The following is a 25,654-nucleotide window of genomic DNA, read 5'->3' as shown; positions in this document are numbered from 1 at the left end:
ATTTAAAAACCTTTACGAGGCCCGTCTGAAGCTTTATGGTGTTCAGTTAAGAATCCATCCTTGCCTATGTCAAAGAATGCTTTATCCTATTTTATCAGACTGTTAATACGAGAAGCTCATTCCCATCTGAATGAGGAAGACCAAGCTTTGCTGAAGGTAAGGACACACGAAGTTAAGAGCTGTCGCAACTTCCGTGGCCTTTAAACAAAATAGATCTCTGCAAAGTATAATCGACGCAACCTATTGGAAAAGCAAATCAGTGTTCGCGTCTTTTTATCTTAAGAATGTCCAGTCTCTTTACGAGAACTGCTACACTCTGGGACCATTCGTAGCAACGAGTGCAGTAGTGGGTGAGGGCTCAACCACTACAATTCCCTAATTCCATAACCTTTTTAATCTTTCTCTTGAAATGTTTTATTATTGTTTTTGGGTTGTCCGGAAGGCTAAGAAGCCTTTCGCATCCTACTTGATTTGGCGGGTGGTCAAAGTCATTTCTTGAGAAGCGCCTAGATTAGAGGTTTTGATGAGGTCCTGTTGTATGGGTTGCAACCCTTGATACTTCAGATCCTAGGGGTCGCTCATCCTAAGAGGATCGCGAGGCTCTGTAAGGAAGACGTACTTAAAAAGGCAGAGTAATTGTTCAAGTCGACTTCCTTACCAGTTACTTATTTATTTTATGTTTGTTATTTTGAATAACTGCTAAAATGAAATACAAAATACTTAGCTCATAATAATGTAAACATGTAATGCTGGTCTCTACCCACCCCCCTGGGTGTGAATCAGCTTATATGATCACCGGCTAAGTTTAATATTGAAAAATGTTATTTTTATTAATAAAATAAATTTTTGAATATACTTACCCGGTGATCATATATTAAAGGACCCTCCCTTCCTCCCCAATAGAGACCCAGTGGACCGAGGAGAAAATTGGTTCTTTGTTTACTTGGAGTACTAAGTACCTGCTTGACAGATGGCGCTGTTGATGTACACCCCCACCTGCATAGCGATCGCTGGCGTATTTTGACCGTAGGTTTTTCTGTCGAGCAACAGAGTTGCAGCTTATATGATCACCGGGTAAGTATATTCAAAAATTTATTTCATTAATAAAAATAACATTTTTCAAACTTATTAAGGCACCTGTTGCAACCCTTTTGTTATTATGCATATACAAATCTTTTATCCTTTACAATAGGCAATATCTTTAGCAGAGCTGGTATGGTTGTAGCTGTTGAAATCATTAATAAGGTAGTTATTGATGTGTTGAGCACGGGCTATTAACCTTCCCCGACCGCCCGTCAAAGACTTCACTGTTGTTTTTGGCCACAATGATCATGGATGTACTATTTCATCCTATCTAAGGGTGTTTAATATTTTTCTTACTCTTTAGTTTGAATTGTGAAATTGGTTTTGTGTATAAATGGAACGAAGCAATATTGCAAGTGTGTGTTGAACATTGCTTCAGTTTGATAAACTGGCTATAGATTCAATCACTACTTAGAGGCATAATTGTTCACAATTATCCCTTTTTACCAATTGTAGATCATGGTACAGTATAGTATTTGAATTGAGAAGTGAGAAGGCTAAGTTTTCCTCTGTACTATTTTTGGAAAATCCATGAATTGCCAAAATCTCTCTACCACTTTGCACACATTGAGTTCATTATAGTCATAGGTTTTGGGTATACACTACACTCGAGTCGCATGGAATATACTTTAGCCCAATGGAAAAATTGGATCTACATCGGAGAGTTTTTCCAGGATTGTGGAATGTGAGATGATGTTCTAACTCCAACATGTGGTGTAATCTATGACATGCAGACTGCCGACAAAAAGTAACCTAAGTAAGTCATGACACTCCTTAAGTCTTGCAGATAGGCCTTCGATGTCTTTTGGAGGGAGCAGATAGCTAAGGCTACTTTGCTCCGGTGTCCCCAGTGCCAGTATGAGTTGTGACATGAGTGATTCAGTGCCGATCCCAGTGCCAGCAGTGTCATTGACCCTGGTATGGATCCTTGTAAAGTTTTGTCTCTGTGGCAGTAGAATATTGAAGCTTAGAGTGTATATGTACAGTACGTCTTAGTGCCTGCCCCTATGATTCCTCTGTCTGTCACTCTTGTACCTATTCATCCCTCAGGGCCTGTCACCTTGGCCTTTCTGTCTGTGTTATGCATGCCAGTGAGTGTGTTTGCAGCTTCCCCTATGACACTGAGTTCCTTAGTGTTGTGGTTCCTGTCAGGGTGACCCGCGTGGTTCATCCCCATGGTCACTCAAAATTAATAATATTTAGTGACTGCTTGCAAATCGTGAGAAGGTGATTGATGAATCCCTGAAGGACTAAGTGGTACTTATTGCTTGAGACACCTGTTCTTCTTAGGTCTGATAAACAAAAAGCTCTTACAGTATATCTAAACACATTCAGACTACATATGTGGGTATATATGTATAACAATGGGTTAACAATTATTGAATAGTTAAAGTCTAAAGTAATAAGTGGTACCCGAGAATCAGGATGTTCTCGTTTATCTAGATAATTTAGCTAGCCAGATATTGCATTACGCAAAAGGTTTCTGTAATGTCTGTTAATGTAATTGTACTGTATTGTATTTGATGACATCAAAGAATACTGAGGTAATGAAAGATACAGGGAACAGTATGTTTTTCAAAAATTCCATTACAGTAGTCATAAAAAACTTATTTAATGGCTCATATCTTTATATGAAAGTATTTTCCTGTCTTAATTTATTTTGTTTTTTTCATGAACATTATGATTTGACTTTTACATGATGATTATAATTTCAAATCTTTTTCCTTTTGTACATTATTGTAACAGGTCTCATATTGTGTTGTGTCCAGATTTCCCCTTTCCTTAATTGAAGTGTGTTTTCCAATTACAGTAGTAATTACATTTTCAGTGGTTAAATTAATATCATGTACTGTATAGATACATACAAATTGCATAGAAGATATGGCTTTATAGTCAAGAGAATTATTATTTGTTCCGATAATAGATACAAACTTTACTCTCTTTACACAGGAGTATTATTTTGGCACTAGCTGAAAAACTAGGGCAATTACACCTTGCAAAATGTTAACGGCTGGTTTTCAGCTATTGCCGAAATTTTATTCTTATTCAAAGAGCTTCAGGTTTGTATAGTTAGGAAAAATACAAATAATTCAAAATTTGTCATATTACTCATACAAATGTTCAATATATTTCGTAGTTGATGTCTTTGAAATTTATGCTTATAAACTTTTTTCAGGAGATTTCACTAAGAGGGCATTTTATAATGGAAAGCTAGATCTGACATCCGTAGAAGGCCTGGGAGACTTGATTCATGCTGAAACTGAAGAACAGAGGAAACAGGCTTTACTGCAGATGGAAGGAGCTCTTGGCCAACTGTACTCTAGTTGGAGGCAGATGCTGCTTCATTGTCGAGCAAATATTGAAGCATTTATTGATTTCAGCGAAGACGAAAATATAGAGGTTAGTTATATAAATATTAAGAATTATAACATTAATCTCGGTTTAAATTTTTTGAAGCACAGGGGCAGAAATAACCACTAACTTTATTCTAATTATTAAAGGGCTCCATTTTGAGGTTCATAACCTTTTTGTCCGTGGGCCAAAACTTTTAATAAATTGTATTTGTATCTCAGTACTGATTTATTAGTTAAAAAAGTACAACCGAAATTCTATTTCAATCAGGGGGCAAAATAAAAAGAGTCTTATTTAGACACCAGTCGATGATATAACTGAAAAATAGGAGGTGATATGTCATATAATTGATTAGTGAGTTACCATGAACTCCCAGATGGTTTTAGGAGGGGAGGCATTTTGCAAGAACGGAAATTTCTTTTGTTTCGCAACTGGAATACAAACCACGCTATTTAATAGGGGTATTACTTTCGTCGTAGCTGAAATGACGAGCCATTAATTTTTAACGAGGGTTTATTACCCACACTGCTAGTTAGCAGGGGTAGGGGAGGGTAGCTTGCTACCCCCCCTCTCACACACCTGTGCTTGAGCTCACTTTGCTCTCGGCTCGGATGGTGGTTACGTCCGCTCTTAACCTCGCCTTCATATTGGCAGCCATTTAATTGCCTTTGTTCTTTCTTTTTCTAGTTTCTGTGTATGTGAAGTTGGCCTCTGCGATCATGCGCACCTGCCCTGGTTTTCCTGATTGCCCCTGTGGAACGTTCATGTCGGCGGTCGAGACTGATCCTCACGTCCTTTGTCCTTCTTGTAAGGGCCAACGGTGTTATAGTACTAACAAGTGTAGTGAGTGTAGGGAGTGGTCTACCTCCCAGTGAGAGAGGTTTTCGCGACGACGGAAGAAGTCCAAACGGGATACTGTATTTCTCTTTCGAAGGTTGCTTCGAAAGAAGAAAAACCCAAGGCCTCTTCTTCCATTGCCCAAACCTCCTTCGAAGCTCCCACTCGGTCGGTCTCTTTCGAGAGACCATCCAGTAGTAGCGTAGACCGATTTATTGTTAACTAACCTCGAGTCTCGAGAGATGACATTACTTCCCCTAGCGAAGCAGCTCCACCTCTCCCCCCGGGGAGGACATGTCACTAACATCTCTTTGTTCCGTAACTGGAATACAAACCATGCTATTTAATAGGGGTATTACTTTCGGCGTAGCTGAAATGACGAGCCATTAAAATTTAGCGAGGGTTTACTACCCACACCGCTAGTTAGCGGGGGTAGGGGAGGGTAGCTTGCTACCCCCCCTTCACACACACCTGTGCTTGAGCTCACTTTGCTCTCGGCTCGGATGGTAGTCGGACATGTCCGCTTTCATCCTCGCCGCCATTGGTAGCCATTAATGCATTTTTGCTTTTTCTTTTACAGTTTTGTGTGTGAAGATGGCCTCTGCTATTATGTGTACCTGCCCTGGATTTCCCGACCGCCCCTGTGGAACGTTCATGTCGGCGGTCGAGACTGATCCTCACGCCCTTTGTCCTTCCTGTAAGGGCCAACGGTGTGATAGCGATAACAGGTCTAGTGAGTGTAAAGAGTGGTCTACCTCCCAGTGGGAGAGGTTTTCGCGGCGACGGAAAAAGTCCAAACGGGATATTTCTCATTCGAAGGTTTCTTTGAAAGGAGAAAAACCCAAGGCCTCTTCTTCCGTTGCTCAAACCTCCTCCGAAGCTCCCACTCGGTCGTTCTCTTTCGAGAGACTGTCGAGTGGTAGCGTAGGCCGTTGTACTGTTTACCAAACTCATGGTTTGGGAGATGGTGTTGCTTCCCCTAGCGAAGCAGCTCCTCCTCTCCCCCCGGGGGAGGATTTGTCGCTAATCCCTTTTTTCAGCTTTTGTCCTCCTTGGGGCTCAAGGGTTTGCCCTCCAAGGAGGTCTCACTTGACTACATCTGATTGGGTGCCGCTGTCAAGCAATCGCCGCCTCCGATAGAGGTTGATCCTCTGTCGATTGTCGACGTTGTGGTGTCAAAGGTATCCAATGCGGTATCACCCATCACCTCTGCCTCTTCAAACCCTACGGTAGCTGACGGCTTAGTTTCTCCCGGTCCTGTTCAACCAACGAGGGAGAAACTAAGTCCAACAGTCTCTCCTGCTGGTGTTTCTCCCCCTCGGGGGAGTTCACTTACAGAGACTCCTCTTCGGAGGACTGCAGAAGGTCAGCTTGCTGATCCTGCGGCCCCCAGCGGGCGCATTCGTCGCAAGGCTCGCCTTCCTCTTCGCCAGAGAGGCCTTCCTTCACCTGCGGTAAGGAGGCACCTCTTTGGTTCAACATCTTCGTTGCAGTCCCCCGCAGAGGAGCCTCGTCATCGATCACCGACTGTTCCTGTGGTCCTGGACCTTTCTACGGATCGTTCGCGATCTCCTTCGGTGGAAGGTCGTCCTTTCAAAGGACACGTCGACCTTCCACCCGACAGACCTGCCGACCTGCTTTCACCCTTCTTGGATCCAGATGCGCGCTACGCGCCAACGAAACCTGACTTTCACGCTCGTGTAGCTCATCAGGCCCTGTCAACAAACCCTAATACAGGGCATCAAGGACGTATGCGCCAACGTGAGCATACATCCCATCAGGAGCCCAGCTCTTCTACGTGCTATGCTTGCACTCATGAGCATACGCGCCCACGTTCTCCTGCACGCCAGGCTTTGCCTGAGCAGACATGCCCACGCCCAGCTGCGTGCCGTCAACCTCCTGCGTGCCAGCGCTCTCCTACGCGCCAGCGATCTCCTGCGCGCCAGCGCCCACGCCCAGCAGTCATCTCTCCTGCGCGCCCACGATCTTCTGATCTGGGCGCTCTTGGAAAGTCAACTACATTGACCTCTCCCACGCGGCAGCGCTCGCCATCGCGCCAACTCTCGCCATCGCGCCAGCACGCGCCATCGCCTGCATGCACCCACGAGGATACGCGCCTACACCCTGCCCGCCCTCGCCCATCCTCTCCTGCAGTTGCGCGCCCTCATTCTGACGCGCGCCCACGAGCAGCACAGGCTTCAACTGCGCGTCCGTGCGCCAGGGGTCTTTCTCCTGCGCGCGTGCCCTACGACTGGTTCAGGCTCACGTAAACTCTCGCCCGCGTGCCTGCACAATCAACGCCCTGATCTTGCTCGCGCGCGCCAGCAGTCGCTATTTTCGGATGCTTCAAAGAAAGGGTGGGGGGCCCACGTGTTGCACCACACGACTTCAGGCCTTTGGTCGGAGTCAGAAAAGTATCTCCATATAAATCTCCTAGAGATGAAGGCCGTCTTCCTGGCCCTTCAACAGTTCCAACAGTACCTGGCAAGTCACTGTCTGGTGGTGATGAGCAACAACACCACTGTAGTGGCTTACATCAACAAACAAGTAGGTAGTTTTTCACAGCAACTATCCCATCTAACAGTAGAGATACAGACAGTCCCCAACTAACGAACACAATAGGGACCGAGAGTCTGTTCGTAATGCGGATTGTTCGTAAGTCGTCAGTGTTAAATTTTGGTCTAGGGTAAGCGTAACCTAACTCAGATGTCTACGATTTTCAGCCGTAGAAGTCAATAAATACAGTAGCCCCATTTCATTTAAAATAGGTTATTACAAATATTTTATTTTATCATATTACAGTAGTCTGTATAATACTGTAAAGTTCAGTACAGTATGTTGTTTTATTATCCTGTACTGCACACTACATAATAGAAACTTGCACAAACAATCGGCCATACATATGCACTGCATTTCTGAATCAGCTGACTTGAAGTTAAATCGCAGTAAATATAGTGTACTGTACATTTAGTACAGTACAGTACTGTACATTAATTCCTTTTTAAATAAATGTACTGAAAGCTATTTTATTGTTCCATTACCCATTTTTTTTTGCTAGAAACTTACGTAAACAAGCGGCCATTTGCATTATGTACTGTACTGTAATGTTTACATTTTCATGCTGATCAAATCAGCTGACTTGTACTGTACTGTATTTACTGTATGTAACAGTACTGTGCATTTAACTGCTTCATGGTTGTTTTGGTATTGTTAAATAAAATGCAGAAGGTTAGTTTACTGAATTGTTTTATTTTAATTTTGACCGGTGGAATCATCGGGCGGCGGCCATTTGCATGGGTTGTACTGTAGGCTGTCTATAACGGATGACGTCAGCTGATGCGCAAGGTACAACCTGTAAATAATTATGCATTAGCGTATTGTAGAGTAATTCCTTTTTCAATTAATACTGCTTGGTACAGTACAGTAGTTACTGTAAATTTTATTTAGGATGTAAAATTATTGTACTGTACTGTACAGTATATACCGTACTGCTAAAAGACTATTTATCATGATAAAGTATCGCGTGCCCGTACATCTATATTAAGCTCTTTATTTCTCGTACTGTACACTAGTACTCTACGTACCCGTACATCTACAATACGATATCTCTCGTACTGTACATTACGCTCTCTATCTTACATATGTACACAACACACACACTGCAGTCAATAGTAAATATTAGATAAAGTAAGCAATAAAACACTGTACAGTAACTTACGTTTTTAATTCATTTTATTGCGGTGACGGAGAGATGATGAAGGGAGACGAGGTACCCTACACGGGGGATAACTCGTCGTCATCGGATACCTCTTCGTTGTCGTCAGAGGCATCGTCATTGGCGGAGATAGGGGCATCATCGGCTCTTGATTTAGAAGGCATCGGTGAGTCAGGTGCAGAAGGCATATCTGGGGAATCAGGTGCTGACGAAGGAGATTGTACTGGTGTGGTAGGCCGAGCTTTAGAAAACTTATACAAAGAGGTCTGTTTTGTTTTCCTTTTTCTCTCATCATAAATAACATTGTAGCAATTAATTGCATCGTGCACACTAGTGGAGACTTTTGTAAACCTCTCAACATTGGGGTCCTGGCTCTCAAAAATGGATAAAGCTTCCTCAATTTTTGAGAAAGCTTCAGCTAATAATTTGGTATCAAATTTCTTGACGGGAGGTGGCTCCTCTTCGCTGTTTTCATTATCATCCTGACGTTGCATCTCCTCCAACTCCATCAAGTCTTCATTGCTGAGTTCTTCTCCATGAGACTCGAGAAGTTCATGAAAATCTTCCTCCTCCAGGTCCAGCTCAAGTTTCTTACTGAGGTCCACAAGATTATTTAAAATTTTCTGGCTTTCGTCATCTTGGTCAAAGCTGGTAAAATCATTAACAAACTGTGGAGTAAGGTACTTCCACACGCCATTCAAGTTAGATTTTTGAACTTCCCGCCATGAAGCATGAATATTTTTTACATTGTCGTAAATATTGTACGACTTCCAGAAGTCTTTGAGAGTTTGGTTGGAGGTTTCATCGTCGACTGCCTTCAGTGCCTGCCTATAGGTACGCCGCGTATAATATTTTTAAAAATTGGCTATGACCCCTTGGTCCATGGGTTGAAGAAGAGAGGTGGTATTTGGGGGGAAATAAATTACTTGAACATCTGGGTGGAAGTCTTTTAAGTGAGGAGGATGACCAAGGGCATTATCTAAGACTAAAAGAATCTTAAAAGGGATGTTATTTTCATGGCAATACAATTTAACTTCTGGAATAAAATGAAGGTTAAACCAATCTTGAAAAATAGCAAGAGTAACCCAGGCCTTAAGATTGGACATCCAGATGACAGGAAGAGTGCTTTTATTAATGTTCTTGAAAGCCCGAGGATTTGCTGCACGATACACCAAGAGCGGTTTAAGCTTGCAATCGCCTGATGCATTGGCACCCAACATTAACGTTAGCCTATCCTTTGCAGCTTTGTAGCCCGGCATGCTCTTCTCCTCGCGACTGATGTACGTTCTCGATGGCATTTTTTTCCAAAAAAGGCCGGTCTCGTCAACATTGAATATTTGCTGCGGAATGTATCCTTCATTGTCTATTATACTTTTCAAGTAAACTGGAAACTCTTCAGCAGCCTTCTTGTCCGCACTTGCTGCCTCACCAGTAATGCCTACGTTATGTAAATTAGCCCGGATTTTTAATCTATTAAACCAACCATGGCTTGCTACAAAAGACTCACCAGCTGCCTCCTCACCTGCCTTAGCCTTCACATCTTTGTAAAGGCTTCTAGCCTTTTCTTGTATGAGCATCAGAGATAGAGGTACCCTCCTTTGTTTCTGATGTTCGATCCACATGGCGAGGAGTTTTACCATCTCATCCATACACTTTCCTCCTTTCTTGGAAATAATGGTCGAAGCCATTGGTACCGCACTTTTCACGTGTTCCATTATACGGTCCTTGCTCTTATAAATCGTGCCAACTGTTGACCGATTTAATTTATAGGCACCCGCAACATTTGCCATCTTCTCGCCACGATCTAGCTTCTTGATGATGGCTACTTTCATTTCCATTGAAATTGCTTGCCTCTTCTTTACACTACCACTATCACCACTAAGCTTGCGCTTCATTGCACTACCACTAGCAATCTGCTTATCAGCCATAGTTAATGTTTACTGTAATACGTAATTTACAAAAATAAGGCAAAAATACAGCGGTAGTAATACACGGGAACAGCTACGACGATCTCGATAGTGAACACAATGTGTTTTGAACAAAGCGGGCAGCGGGTGCTGCCCGACGTGGGTAGCGGCAGCGTTGGAAACAAGTCGGGAGTGGCGCTAATTTCAAAATTTAAACTTGCGATGAAATCTACGGATGTTTACGAACATGTTTGGACTTCCGTCAATTTGTGTTCGTATATCCGGATGTTCGTAACACGGATGTTCGTATCTTGGGGAGCGTCTGTACTGTACTGAGATGGGCCAAAATCCACCCGATACTACTATCAGCACGCTTCATTCCAGGCAAAAGGAATGTGCTCGCCGACAATCTGAGCAGAGCATCTCAGATAATGAGTACCGAGTGGTCTTTGGATCACCTAGTAGCCAACAAAGTCCTAACTTTGTGGGGTTCTCCGACTGTGGATCTTTACACAACAGCCCTGAACTTCAGGCTCCCGCTGTATTGTTCCCCAGTCCCAAACCCCAATGCTCTCTGGCAAGATGCTTTCCAACAACAGTGGGACAACATCAACGTTTACGCCTTTCCCCCGTTCTGTCTGATGAGGAGGGTACTCAACAAGACCAGAACATCGGTCAATCTTTCAATGACCCTCATAGCTCCGCTATGGCATCATGCGGAATGGTTCCTGGACCTTCTGCAACTCCTTACAGAGCTATCAAGAGAACTTCCTCCACGACACAATCTTCTCAAACAACCACATGCCAACATCTTCCACAAAGCTGTAGGTTCACTACGACTTCACGCCTGGAGACTATCCAGCATCTCCTCTCTGATAGAGGATTTTCGCAACAAGTTGCTGTCAGGATGTCTGGACACCTGCGATAGTCTTCTGCAGCAGTCTACCAGGCAAAGTGGAAAGTCTTCTGTGTTTGGTGCTAGTGGAAAGAGTATCTCTCTACTCGATGCCACTATTCCAACAATAGCGGAGTTCCTCGTGTATTTGCGTGAAGAAATGCGCCTATCAGTCTCGGCAGTGAAAGGCTATCGCTCAGCCTTAAGGTCAGCTTTCAGGCTGAAAGGAATAGACATTTCTTCATCACTAGAACTTTCTCTACTCATACGTAGTTATGGACTTACCTGCCCTCAGTCGGAAGTGAGACCTCCCCCATGGAACGTGGTTCGAGTTCTCAGGTCTCTTAAGAGACCTCCCTATGAACCATTACGCCATGCATCAGATCGCCACCTAACCTGGAAGACGGTATTCCTGCTAGCTTTGGCCTCGGCCAAGCAAGTCAGCGAACTTCATGGTCTCTCGTATGACATCGCCCATTCGAGGGGATGGGGGTAGGTAACGTTCAGCTTCGTCCCTGAGTTTATTGCTAAGACTCAGAATCCTGGAGTGGCGGATCTTCGATTCGACTCCTTCTGGATTTCTAGTCTCCGTTCTGTAACAGATGACTCAGACCATCTCTTACTATGCCCAGTAAGGAGCTTGAAGCTATACCTCAAAAGAACAGCTGCAGTCCGTCCTCGTGTGCCAGCACTATTCGTCAGCACAGGAAGGACTAAGAGGAGGGTCACCAAGAACACCGTCTCTGCATGGATTCGTGGGGTCATTGACCTGACCTTGAATCCAGATCCTCCTCCGTCACGTCGCCCTAGAGCACGTGATGTCAGGGGCATAGCTACGTCCCTGGTCTTCAAAAGAAATTTCTCAGTGAAGCAGGTTCTTCAAGCGGGGGTGTGGAAATGTCAAACAACGTTCACAGCCCACTACCTGCAAGACGTGACCCACAGGAGGCTCGATAAGTTCTCTATCGGCCCTGTGGTGGCTGCACAACAGCTCCTTATTGGACAAGTAGCAGAAGGTTGAGGGCATTGTTACCCGGTTTTAGTCTGCATGAATGAAAAGGTTTGACTGGCCCTTATTCTTTTCTTCATCATCCCTTGTCTTGGGGAAAGCAGCATCTTGGGTTCTCTGCATAGCTGACCTCAAACCACTGGAGGTAAACCATGCTTCCTTGTGTTCCTAGTATTAAGATTAATATTGTTATGTCCCCTTACCCTGACGAGGTGGTATTGGGAAAGTCCTAGTCTACAAGTTTCCATCTAAAGAACTTCAGAACCACTTCCTAGGATGAGTCACAATTCTTCATACCTTCACACACAGCTTGCGTAGGCCGCAGTCCTTGCGTAGCAAGGTTCTAGGGAGGTGCAGGGACTCCTTTTTTCTTGGGTGCTTACACACTTAAATAACGAGTCCCTGGGCAAAGCCAAAAAGCCAGACTGGCTGGGACGTCCACCCTTCCTAATGGGTGAGTCACCCCTATTAAATAGCTTGGTTTGCATTCCAGTTACGGAACAAATGACATTTGTAGATAATTTGTATTTTTCCTAACTATACAAACCTTAGCTATTTAACCAAACTTGCCCGCCAGCCCTATCCCCCTTGAAGTCCTACCTCCAAGCAAAGTGAGCTCAAGCACAGGTGTGTGTGAGAGGGGGGGGGGGGGGGCGGTGTAGCAAGCTACCCTTCCCTACCCCCGCTAACTAGCGGTGTGAGTAGTAAACCCTCGTTAAATTTCAATGGCTCGTCATTTCAGCTACGCCAAAAGTAATACCCCCATTAAATAGCTAAGGTTTGTATAGTTAGGAAAAATACAAATTGTCTACGAATTTGTCGTGTTTCAGCTTTGGTCCTCCTTGGGACTTACGGGTTCGCCCTCCAAGGAGATTTTGCTTAACTACATGCGATTGGGTGCTGCTGTCAAGCAATCGTTGTCACCGTCAGAGGTTGATCCTCTGTCTCTTGTCGACGTTGTGGTGTTATAGGTATCCAATGCGGTTTCACCCATCTCCTCTTCCACTCCAGACTCTACGGTAGCTGACGGCTTAGTTTCTCCCATTCCTGATACCTACGAGGGAGAAACTAAGTCCATCGTCAGTCTCTCCTGCTAGTGTTTCCTCCCCTCGGGTGAGTTCACTTACAGAGACTCCTCTTCTGAGGACTGCTGAAGGTCAGCTTGTAGATCCAACGGCCCCCGGAGGTCGCATCCGTCGGAAGGCCCGCCTTCCTTCACCTGCGGTGAGGAGGCATCTCTTTGGTTCAACGTCATCTATGCAGTCCCCCGCAGAGGAGCCTCTAGACCGATCATCCGTCACTGCTCCTGCATTGGTCCTGGACTTCTCTGCAGATCGCTTGCGATCTCCTTCTGTGGAAGGTCGTCCTTTTAAAGGACTCGTCGACCTTCCACCCGACAGACCTGCCGTCGCCGTTCCTGTATGGGCCTAACAAGGCTCCAACTGAACGTGCTATTGCGCGTCAACAACCTACGCGCTATGCGCCCATGAAACCAGATGCGCTTTTTAGTAGCTCGTCAGGCCCCATCACTATGCGCTGATCTTCCTTCTAACCCTAACACAGGGCATCAAGAGCGTACGCGCCAACATGCGCATACTCTCCAAGAGCATAGCTCCACCATGCACCATGCGCCCACGATCTCCTGCGTACACAGCGCCCACGCGCCCTGCGCATACGCGCCAACAATCTCCTATGCGCCAGCGCCCACCTGCACACCAACACTCACCTGCGCGCCAACGTTCTCCTGCGCGCAAATTACCTGCGTGCCATCGATCTCCTGCGCAACAGCGCTCTCCCGTGCGCCAAGATTCTCCTGCACATGCGCATACGCGCCCTACATCTTACTTTCCTATGCGTCAGGTAAAACCTGCGCGCCAACTTTCTCCTGATAGCAGGACTACTGACAAGTCAGCCAAGCTGTCTTCACCTGCGCGCCACCCCTTACCAACGTGCCAGCGCTCACCTGCGCACCAGCCTTCTCCCGTGCGCATCCACAAGGATATGCGCACGCTCATCAATCCTCTCCTAGGGATGCGCGCCAACACTCCCGCGTGCCCTGCAAATTTTCCTACTGCCCTCCCGCGCTTGGGGACTTTCTCCTGCGTGCGCGCGTCCTACCGCTGTAACAGATGCGTACGAAGACTCTCCCGCGCGCTCTTTGTGATGCTCCTGCATACGCCACCAGTCTCCCGCGCGGGAGCCCCAATATTCTCCCTCGCACGAGCGTCAATATCCTCCCGCGCGCGAGGCTACGCATCACAAAGAACAACGTCCGGCAAGGTCGCCATCGCCTCATTCCCCTCCCCACAAGTGCATACCACCGCGCATTGTGGGAGAAGGGAAACTTCCAGAGGGGTTCAGCATCCAAAAGCTACCCCAGGCAAACCCACCAATTACAGTGACTCCTCTCAGGGAACCTTCAATCCCTTTCCCTTCAAGGGGTATGGCTGACAGTGCGTCTGTCAGCCAACAGCCCTGGTTTGGTGCCCTGATCAGAGCCGTAACTCAGGCTTTCAAGCCTGTCCTCTCTGAATTGGGACATGGAACCATGGCTTCCTCTACCCCTTTGAAGAGAAAAAGAGGAGTTCTAAATGCGGTCACTTCCCCAGGGGCAAAACTGACTCCACGCAGACCTTCGAGACAAGTTCCTTCTATTCCTCAGACTGCCTCTCCTTCCCTTTCAGAAGATGATGTCCCGTCTCCAAGGGAATCACACGAGGAGAGACTTTCCCCCATCGCACCAATGGAAGAAACCTCTCTTCGCGCCAAGAGTTCCTCACAGTCAGGGATTGGAAGGAACGTGCCTCCCTTGTCAATGTTGGAGTCTTACATCCTTCCCAGGAAGGAATCCTAAGACTCCAAAACATTGCCTAAGTCCTCCACTAGGACTAATATGGAGCCAACTAGCCACTCAGGGAATGTCCGCGACTCTCCCCAAGAAGAGCCTTCGGGGATAGAAGGAGACTTCGCTGCAAGTCCTACAACAGGAGGAGACCAGCAAGAGTCAGAACACGCATTTTGGCAAGCCCTGACTCTAATGAGGGCTCTCAATGGGTTTTCCGAGCCAGAGATCCCTCCTCGAGAGGGCAAAGACACGGTCTTAGACCTCGTCTTTGGTACTCAAAAGCCCTCTAAGACCAGTGCAGCCCTGCCCTGGTCTCAAGGTGTAAAGATTACCAGTGACAAGATCTCACAACAGCTCTCCGAGATGTCCTCCTCCAACCGTTCCGGTACCACCAACAAGCTCCTCCCACCTCCTCGCGTACAGCAGAGGAGGTACTTTGAGATCCTAGAGGAGCCTTGTCTAGCTCTTCCACTTCACCACTCACTGGAAGAGCTAACCAGGGGAGTCCCTCTTGAGAGACTTTCCAAATGGCAGGTCTCGTTCTCGGCAGCCGAGATCCTCAATCAGGAGAAGGTCGCGAAGTGTGCTATGCAACCTACCTCGTGGCTCGATATCTGTTTGGGGACCTTAGGTATCCTGATACGCTCTGAGGATTTCTCCAAGGAACGTACCAGGAAAGCTATGGAGGCCTTCCTTCTCTCAGGTACTCACACGATCAAGTTTCTGGCCCACCAAGTCTCAAACTTTGGGGCAAATACCATCCTGAAACGTCGGGATACAGTAGCTGAGAGATTCCATCAGAAGGTCCCTAGTGCTGAGATCAATAGGCTCAGACATTCCTTCATGGAGCTGTCTGTTCTTTTCGAGCCTAAGGATGTAGAACATGCCGCTGAGAGGTGGAGGAAGTCTTGCCAAGACTCCCTCCTTCATAGGGCTTTAACATCCAAGCCCTATATGCCTCCAGCACCACAGCAGTCCCGTCCAGCCAAGACCACTACGACGACAACAGCAGCGAAGACGATGGTGTCTAAGCCCTTTCCTGTCAAAGAAAGGAAAGGCAAAAAGTCCTCCAGGGGAGGCAAAAATCCTAGAGGGAGCAGCCGAGGCCGCAAACGCTAGGATAGGCAGTCCCCCTGCTTTTCCACTAGTGGGGGGATGCCTACAAAGTTGTTCAAACAGTTGGATGCAACTCGGGGCCGATTCCTGGATAATCTCCTTGATCAGTCTAGGATATCGCGTCTCGTTCATAACATCTCTACCTCCCCTGACGACGAATCCAGTGTCATCGAGCTCCCTTGCCATGGGATCGGCAAGGGGGCAAGCCCTTCGGGCAGAAGTCCAGACCCTCTTGAAGAAGGGCGCTCTCCAAGAGGTCCTCAATGGATCCCCAGGCTTCTTCAGTTGACTCTTTCTTGTAAAGAAGGCGTCTGGAGCCGGGAGACCAGTCTTCGACCTCTCAGCTCTGAACAAGTTTGTCAAATAAACTCCGTTCAGCATGGAGACGGCAGACATGGTCAAACTAGCAGTAAGACCGCAAAACTTCATGTGCACACTGGACCTAAAGGAGACGTACTTCCAGATCCCAGTCCATCCGTCTTCAAGGAAGTACTTAAGATTCAGCCTGGACAACAGAAAATACCAGTTCAAGGTGCTGTGCTTCGGTCTTTCCACAGCACCACAAGTCTTCACCAGAGTGTTCACCCTAGTATCCTCTTGGGCACACAGGATTGGCATCCGTCTCCTCCATTATGTGGACGACTGGTTAATCCTAGCAGACTCGGTGTCAACCCTTCTTCAACACCGAGACAAATTTCTGAGACTTTGCCAAGATCTGGGGATCATGGTAAATCTCAAGAAGTCTTCCCTGCTTTCCACTCAAAGAATGGTATACTTAGGCATGATTATAGAGACCACTCTCCACAAAGCCTTCCCATCAGACGACAGGATAGCAAGGCTGAGGAAGGTCGCAAGACCATTTCTCAGATGAGAACTTCCAGCCCAATCGTGGTTACGTCTCCTCGGTCACCTTTCATCGCTGGCCCGTCTAGTTCCCAATGGTCGCCTCAGGATGAGATCCCTCCAGTGGCGACTCAATTCCCAGTGGAATCAAGCTTATGACTCCCCGGACATCCAGATCCCCATGGGATCTGCGGAACTGATGGACCTTCAGTGGTGGATGGCAGACGAGAACTTACGAAAGGGAGTGGATCTTCTCGTCCTTCCCCCCGATTTGATGCTGTTTTCAGACGCTTCAATAAAAGGGTGGGGCCCACGTGCTGCACCACACGACCTCAGGCCTCTGGTCAGAGTCAGAAAAATACCTCCACATAAATCTCCTAGAGATGAAGGCCATCTTTCTAGCCCTTCAAGAGTTCCAACAGTACCTGGTAAATCACTCTCTGGTGGTGATGAGCGACAACATCACAGTATTGGCCTGCATCAACAAACAAGGAGGTACTTTTTCGCAGCAACCATCCCATCTAGCAGTAGAGATACTGAGATGGGCCGAAATCCACTCGATACCACTATCGGCACGCTTCACTCCGGGCAAGAGGAATGTACTCGCCGACAACCTGAGCAGAGCACCTCAGATAGTGAGTACTGAGTGGTCTTTGGATCATCTAGTAGCCAACAAAGTCCTGACTTTGTGGGGTTCTCCGACGGTGGACCTCTTTGCAACGGCCCTGAACTTCAGGCTCCCGCTGTACTGTTCCCCAGTCCCAGACCCCAAGGCTCTCTGGCAAGATGCTTTCCAACAATGGTGGGACAACATCGACTTTTACGCCTTTCCCCCGTTCTGTCTGATGAGGAGGGTACTCAACAAGACCAGAACATCGATTAATCTTTCAATGACCCTCATAGCTCCGCTATGGCATCACGCAGAATGGTTCTCGGACCTTCTGCAACTCCTAACGGAGCCACCAAGAGAACTCCCTCCGCAGCAATCTACTCAAACAACCACACGCCAACATCTTCCACAAAGTCGTAGGTTCACTACGACTTCACGCCTGGAGACTATCCAGCATCTCCTCTCTGAGAGAGGATTTTTGCAACAAGTTGCAATCAGGATGTCTAGACACCTGCGAAAGTCATCAGCAGCAGTCTACCAGGCAAAGTGGAAAGTCTTCTGTGGTTGGTGTCGTGGAAGGGGTATTTCTCCACTCAATGCCACTATTCCAGCAATAGCGGAGTTCCTCGTGTATTTGCATGAAGAAATGCTCCTATCAGTCTCGGCAGTGAAAGGCTATCGCTCAGCCTTAAGCCTCACCTTCAGGCTGAAAGGAATGGACATTTCTTCATCGCTAGAACTTTCTCTACTCATATAGAGTTATGAAGTTACCTGCCCTTAGTCGGAAGTGAGACCTCCACCATGGAACGTGGTTCGAGTTCTCAGGTCTCTTAAGAAACCTCCTTATGAACCATTACGCCATGCATCAAATCGCCACCTAACTTGGAAGACGGTGTTCCTGCTAGCTTTGGCCTCGGCCAAGCGAGTCAGCGAATTTCATGGTCTCTCGTATGACATCGCCCCTTCAATGGGATGAGGGGAGGTAACGTTCAGCTTCGTCCCTGAGTTTATTGCTAGGACTGAGAACCTGGGAGTAGCGGATCCTCGATTTGACTCCTTCCGGATTTCTAGTCTCCGTACTGTAACAGATGACTGAGACCATCTCTTACTATGCCCAGTAAGGAGCTTGAGGCACCTTGAGAGAACAGCCACAGCCCGTCCTCATGTGCCAGCACTATTTGTCAGCACAGGAAGGACTAAGAGGAGGGTCACCAAGAATACCATCTCTGCATGGATTTGCAGGGTCATCAACCTTGCACTGAATCCAGACCCTCCTCCGTCACGTCGCCCCAGAGCACATGATGTCAGGGGCATAGCTACGTCCCTGGCCTTCAAAAGAAATTTTTCAGTGACGCAGGTTCTTCAAGCTGGGGTTTGGAAACGGCAGACCACGTTCACATCCCCCTACCTGCAAGACGTGAAACACAGGAGACTCGATACTTTCTTTATCGGTCCTGTGGTGGCTACACAACAGCTGGTTCAAAACCTCAAGCTCCTTATTGGACAAGTAGCAGAAGGTTGAGGTCATTGTTACCCGGTTTTAGTCTGCGTGAATGAAAAGGTTTGACTAGCCCTTATTCTTTTCTTCACCATCCCCTCTCTTAGGGAAAGCAGCATCCTGGGTTCTCTGCATAGCTGACCTCAAACCACTGCAGGTAAACCATGCTTCCTTGTGTTCCTAGTATTAATATTAATACCGTTACGTCCCCATACCCTGAAGAGGTGGTATTAGGAAAGTCCTAGTCTACAAGTTTCCATCTAAACTGCAGAACAACTTTCTAGAACGAGTCACATTTTTTCATACCTTCACACACAGCTTGCATAGGCCGCAGACCTTGCGTAGCAAGGTTTTAGCGAGGAGCAGGGGCTCCTTATTTCTTGAGTGTTAACACACTCAAATAAGGAGCCCCCGGGCAAAGCCAAAAGCCAGACTGGCTGGGACGTCCACCCTTCCTAATGGGTGAGTCACCCTTATTAAATAGCATGGTTTGTATTCCAGTTATGGAACAAATAACAAATTCGTAGATAATTTGTATTTTTCCTAACTATACAAACCTTAGATATTTAACCAAACTTGCCCGCCAGCCCTATCCCCCTTGAAGTCCTACCTCCAAGCAAAGTGAGCTCAAGCACAGGTGTGTGAGAGGGGGAGGGTAGCAAGCTACCCTCCCTTACCCCTGCTAACTAGCGGTGTGGGTAGTAAACCCTCGTTAAAAATTAATGGCTCGTCATTTCAGCTACGCTGAAAGTAATACCCCTATTAAATAGCTATGGTTTGTATACTTAGGAACATTACAAATTATCTACGAATTTGTCATATTTTGATAGATACTGTATTGACATCTCTGAGTAGGAACAATATGAACTTCAGGAGAGTTTAATAAGAATAAATCAAGGTTTCTTCGATAGGAAGGTTTATGCGACTTATAATTATATATGATGTAAGAAAAAGGTTATAATATCATAGCAAGAAAATTTCTTAATTTGAATTTTTTTCTATTCTCAAAGGAAGGTGTTGTGAAGGACGTCGAAATGAGAATCAGGCAAGTAATTGAAGAGATGGAAAACCATCTTGCTGATAATCGAAGAGGCGAAAGACTCAGAAGTGGTTTGAAGTTAGCAATCTTGGGTCGTCCCAACGTCGGGAAGAGCAGTTTCATGAATGCTATTGTTCAGAGACCGGCAGCTATTGTGTCCCCTATTCCAGGTAAACTAGAAGGTCATTATAGCATCTCCTCATTCCCTGCTTGCAACCACATTTTGGTCTTCTACTTTACCTCTATTCTTGTTTACTTTCTTCCATCTTGTTGTCTGGGAGGAGTGAAGAGAAGAAAAGTCCTCTTTTGTGCTTTTTTATTTTTGATGTCGGCTAACTCCCAAAAATAGGGGAAGTGCCTTAGTAGATTACTTCTCTTGTATTTTATTTATTTCCTTTCCTGACTGGGACTTTTTCCCCTGTCGTAGCCTTTGAGCTTATAGCATCCTGATTTTCCAAGTAGGGTTGTAGCTTATCTAGTAATAATAATAATAATAATTTACTTTACCTAATGGTACGACTCCTGTGTTATCCCCCAAATGCACTTCATTGCTAAACTAATCGCCCTCCTCAGTGCCATGTCATATGCCCCAAGTTCCATGTATTAAATTAGTTAAAGTCTTTGGAGGGAAGTTATTGTTCTACCAATGTCTACCAATCAAAGAGTACGTTCAAGATCCACAACCACTAATAAATAAATAGCAGTAGCAATGAAACAATTACAGATGGTCACTGACTTCAACATTTTGGTTCATCAAAATTTTATTTGCTAAGATTATGAAAGATTTTTTCATAAACATGAGAAATATTGTGTTAATTTTGACTAGAGGTGGTTTGAAATTTATACAGTAGTGAACATTTGCCAGATTTTGTATAATAAAGATGCAGTGGCAACAATACAATATCCCATTCTAGGATTTTCATTTACTATGTTAGGTACAATTCATGGTCCCTCCTTGTTTACCTTAGATAATTGATAAATAATATTTATATCAAATCTATGAACACCAGAAATTAGATATAACAATAATAATAAAATATAGGTATTCTTACAATGTTGAGATCCCTTTTACTTTTGTTTATATTTGAGCACCATTAGTACAGACAAAGAAAACTTAAGAGCCGGCATAAATAAATAAACTACTAATTACAAACATACTAAACGCCAAAAGAAATGTGAATGAATAAGGTATAGGGAAATGTCATGTATTTTCTTTAAACTGGTATGAACTGCCTTTAATTCTGTTAGGATTTTTTTCCAAACATTTAAAGCCCATTACAATATAACCATAGCAGTCAACCATTTTCACAACTATTTTCCCATATTGAATATGAACTTGAAGATTTTGTGTTTCTTCTGGAGTTCGGTATAGATGACACCCTTCAGGTTTATCAAATACACTTATTTCCTTATTGAAAAATATTGTATGTTAATGCTGTCTACTCTGCCCTTAGCCACTCCCATTATTTAGCTTCTGCTTTACCTCTTAAACTTTATAGTGCTTCCCAAGGAAAACTACTCCAATTCCATATATCCATCTAAAACCATACATAGTTTCCTATGTAATTTTATTGTGTCTTATTCTAATATTAAAGTTTTGAGTTTGTTATATTTTCAAACTTTGTAGTTGCAAGGTATGTTTTTTTTTTTTTTTTTTTTTTTTTTTTATTAATGCAGAATTAATATAATGTCCAATGCCATTATGATGCCAGCTAACTTATAATGAAGTAAGTATTCAATCAAATTGCTAAGACTGAAGGAATGAAGCAAGTTTTATGAAGCCTTCAGGTACTTTTTGATTATCCCAAGTTCATATTAGACAAGTGAGATGGAGTCTCCCTCACAACTGAAATCTCTATCCTTTGGCTACTGGTTGAATTAGCTCCAGTTATAAGCTTTTCTCAGTTAAGATAATTTTTTTAAACGTGAGAATAAGCAAGAGATTTTGTAGCTATGGAATATAAGAATTCTTTAACATTCTTCTTATGTTACCTGTGAGAATAAGTAAGAAGGTTTTTGTATCTATGAAATATAAGAATGATTTGACATTTTTACCATGGTTTCTCATTTCAGATATCTGTTATTGGTAGTCATACGGATGAGTTCTTACAATTTTTTTCATAATCTTCTATTTGTTCCAACACAGAGTACTTACCTCGAACTACTTTCTTAGGAGTATATGGGATCTCCTCTCAACCGACCAGAATTTTGTGTAGTTTCCCCTATCTCCGTTTTCTATAGTGGGTACCTCTGGCGGATGAATACTCGCCATGAGGCGACCCGGGGTCAGAGAGCGTGCTCGGCCAGGTCTCAGTCGTCAGTAAGTTTCTGGTCGCGACGTGATTAACATCTCGCCGCGCTCTCTTCACCCAGTGCGACCCTTTGTGTCTCCACGCGGTCCCCACGTGTTCAATCCTAACCTTATCCACCTCTTTCCTCTGTGTCCCTGTGTCGATTGTTGCTTTAGTGTTTCATTATGGAGCATCCCCGTCGTTGCCCTGGGCCTATGACCGGTAAATCTTATGGTGCCTTTCTCTCCAAGCCGGAGGTTGACCCCCACACCTTGTGTTCTTCGTGTAGGGGCAGTGTTTATTCCCCTACAGCTACGTGTCCGGAGTGCGAGTCTTGGAACAAGATCCAGTGGGTTCTCTACGGCACGAAAAAGAAGAAAGCAGCCAAGAGATCGCCTAAGAAGACTAGCATCTCCTTGCCTTTAGCGTCGCCCGATGCCTCATCGTAGAGGGGTTCCCTACCGCCTTCCCCTACCCAGAGTAGGGGACGAGGGAAGTCCGTTGCGGGGAAGCGGCCCATTGCCCTTCCCCAAGAGTCTTATATGTCTGTTGGTGGGTATGTTGTGTCGGTTCAGGCATGTGGGGGGCCTGAGGGAGGGGCGGGAGTGTGTTCGGGAGACGAGGTCCTGGTGCCCGCAGGGCCCGTCTTGGCCGACGATCCGATGTGGGGGAAGCCTGCTACGACCTCTTCCCCCGCATCATGGGTATGTATTTCAGGTTCTTCAGCGACCGGGGGAGACGCCGAGAAAGATGTAGGATCATCGAATTCGGAACCCGTCGCCTGGGTGCCACCCAGGATGCCCTTCAGGTTGCCCATGAGACTGGAGGAAGAGTTTGACACTTGGTTCGCCCACAAGAAAGTTCCCCGGTCTCCCCCGGCGCCGTCGTCAACGCTCCCGCCCGTCTTTCTGCAGCCCTCTTCACCAGCGGACTGGCACGAAGATCTCCCAGCAACTTTAGACATATCAGTCGACTCAGCGGGTTCGCTTTATTCCCCGTCATCATTCTCCTCCTTCTCGTCAGATTCGTTCTCCTCAGAGGATGAAGGTCCGAGGGACTCGAGGAGGAAACGGGAGAGGTTCCGCTCACGCTCAAGCCACGGCAGGAGACGATCCAGGACCTCTAGGAAGAAATATAAGAGGAGCCGCTCGTCTAAGGGTAAATGGGTGTGCGCACGGTCACGATCCCCCGGAGTCAACTCCTCAAGGCTACCTCCGCCCCGGGCACCTCTGGTTGGCTTCCTAGAGCCTCTTTGTCACCCTCGCGGCACGGTTCCTCCAGCAGACCCGATCGTCGTCAGAGGTCGACGCACCAGGTCACGGTAGACAAGCATAAGTCCGCGAAGGCTCTGGCTCCGTCCGCCCAGCGGAAAGAGTCGCTCCTTTGGCCTGGCAGCTTTGTCCCAGCCTCCGGTATTTCGACGGCTTTCCCTGCGCAACAAAGCCAGCCAGCTGGTCCGGAGAAGACCGCAGCTCCACGGAGCTCCGCGGGAGGGAGTAGACCCATGACGGCTACTCCCGTCCCAGCGGAACCACCCGCTCCGTGGGTCGACTCCCCAATGGCTCGGCACGAGAAGAAGATTCTACCTCCCCATGGGGATCCATCCGTCATCGACGAGGCTCCCCATGCAGAGGATCAAATAACGGAAGGCCTGGTAGAAAGAGGAGAGTGCTCTTTGGAGGACGTCTCCTCCTACCGGAAAGTCGTGGCACTCATCAGGCGCCACCATAGACTGGATGAGCCTAAGCCCTTGGCAGAACAAGCCTGGCTGTCCGGGCTTAGCAGACTGGTAGACAACCCAGTTCAACAGAAGCCTTCCCTAGCCCTACCCCTGGCGAGGGACGTGAAGCTGGGTATGGACCACATAGACAGGTTCATAGCCAGCAAAGCGGACGCCCCCAGGAGCCAGGGTGCCTCCAAACTTCTCCCGGGACTTAAAACTCAAAAACGATTTTATGTCCCGGAGGGTCGTTGCGGAGGTCCCCGTACGGTTGAGCCAGCGATCGCTATTTTGAACCAGGGAGCGGCAGAAGACAGGGCATCCTCTGCTCCGGTGTGCTTTTCACGAGGGGAAACCTCCATGATGGAGGATATGGCCCTAGACCTGGTGTACGTTTCTTCGTGGTTGGACTGGTGGGCCTGCACGCTGGTGGGGTTCCAATCCTCTCATGACCTCTCCGTCCCGAGAATCAGTCCTTACTAAGGGAACTGATCAGTTTGGGAGGCAAAGCGCTAAAGTTTCTCTCCTACCAATCGCTCTCTCAAGCAGCCAATTGGGTCCTGCGGAAGAGGGACACAGTGCTGAGCAAGTTGGTGAGGACGTTACCCGAACGGGAAGCGAGGACATTGAGGAACTCTCCAGTTTGGGCCAAGTCTGTGTTCCCCCTGAAGGCGGTCGAGGAGGTGATGGAGAGGGTCAGGAAGCTTAAAGAAGCGGGAGAGCCCAGATCCCCGCCTGCAAGACGACCGGCTCACAGGAGACCCTCTTCAGACGCCCCTCACCCGTCCCATGTTTCACCAGTCCAACCGAGGAGGGAGTCCCCGTCGGTGTCTTGGCACCAAGCCCCGCAGCCCTCCCGTAAGGGTAGTTCAGCCCCATAGTCTAACTTTAGGCCCTCCTATTCCAACTCCAGGAGAGGGCGATCCAGCCGCGCCTCTAGGAGGAGATAAGAAGAGAGGCCCCCTACTCCTGCCGAAGCCTCAGGTAGGGGGATGCCTCAAACACTCTTGGCAAGCTTGGCGGGACTACAGAGCGGATCCGTGGACCGTAGTAGTACTGAAGGAGGGGTACAGGTTGCCCTTCCTAGCGGAACCGCCCCCTCTGATCCCGGACCAACAGGTGGAGTGGTTGGTGCCCAAGGACCCCTTGAGAAGAACAGCATCGCAGGAGGAAGTGTCGGCCATGCTCGCCAAAGAGGCGTTAGAACCAGTCAGGAATCCCGGGCCGGGGTTCTAGAGCAGACTCTTCCTGGTGGAGAAAGCGACAGGGGGTTGGAGGCCGGTCATAGATCTGTCGGCCCTCAACAAGTTTGTGTGCAAGACCGACTTTAAGATGGACACCCCAAAGTCGGTGTTGGCGGCCTTGAGGGAAGGGGACTTCATGATATCCGTAGACCTCAAGGACGCCTACTTTCAGATACCTGTCCACCCCTCCAGCAGGAAGTTCCTAAGGGTAAAGTGGGGTACCCAAGCATTCCAGTTCAGAACCCTATGCTTCGGACTGTCGACAGGTCCTCAGGTCTTCACGAGGGTCTTCGCTACAGTCTCAGCCTGGGCACACGAGCAGGGTATCCGCCTGATTCGTTACCTAGACGACTGGTTGTTGCTTTCAGCCTCAGAGGGAGCACTGAGGGAGCAAGGCGCGATGCTTCTACGGTTCTGCAGGGACTTGGGTATCACCATCAACCTGGAAAAGTCGCAGTTGACGCCCTCTACCAGGATGACCTACCTGGGGATGGTTCTAGACTCCCAGTTGGTGAGGGCCTTCCCCTCCTTGGAGAAGCTAGACAATCTGGATCAGATACTTCGACCCTTCCTAACGGACCAGCCCAGGAGAGCCAAGGACTGGCAGAGATTGGTGGGCCACCTTGTGTCGTTGGAGAAGTTGGTCCCCC

At 47.0% G+C, this 25,654-nt stretch overlaps 1 protein-coding gene across 2 annotated transcripts in view; it reads left to right on the top strand.

Annotated features, from left to right (window-relative positions):
- The window catches only part of LOC137622381 (tRNA modification GTPase GTPBP3, mitochondrial), a 78,638-nt gene that overhangs the window by 49,306 nt on the left and 3,678 nt on the right, over window positions 1-25,654 (top strand). For both annotated transcript variants that reach the window (XM_068352989.1, XM_068352987.1), the window contains 2 exons: window positions 3,260-3,483; window positions 19,721-19,919. In XM_068352989.1, coding sequence (XP_068209090.1) covers window positions 3,260-3,483; window positions 19,721-19,919 — 423 coding nt within the window. The remainder of the gene's footprint in view (window positions 1-3,259; window positions 3,484-19,720; window positions 19,920-25,654) is intronic.

This window comes from Palaemon carinicauda, chromosome 29, assembly GCF_036898095.1.
Source record: "Palaemon carinicauda isolate YSFRI2023 chromosome 29, ASM3689809v2, whole genome shotgun sequence".
In the NCBI taxonomy this organism is placed as follows: Eukaryota; Metazoa; Arthropoda; class Malacostraca; order Decapoda; family Palaemonidae; genus Palaemon; species Palaemon carinicauda.
Note: the sequence above shows the minus strand (reverse complement) of the source record. Positions and strands in the feature narration are given on the sequence as shown.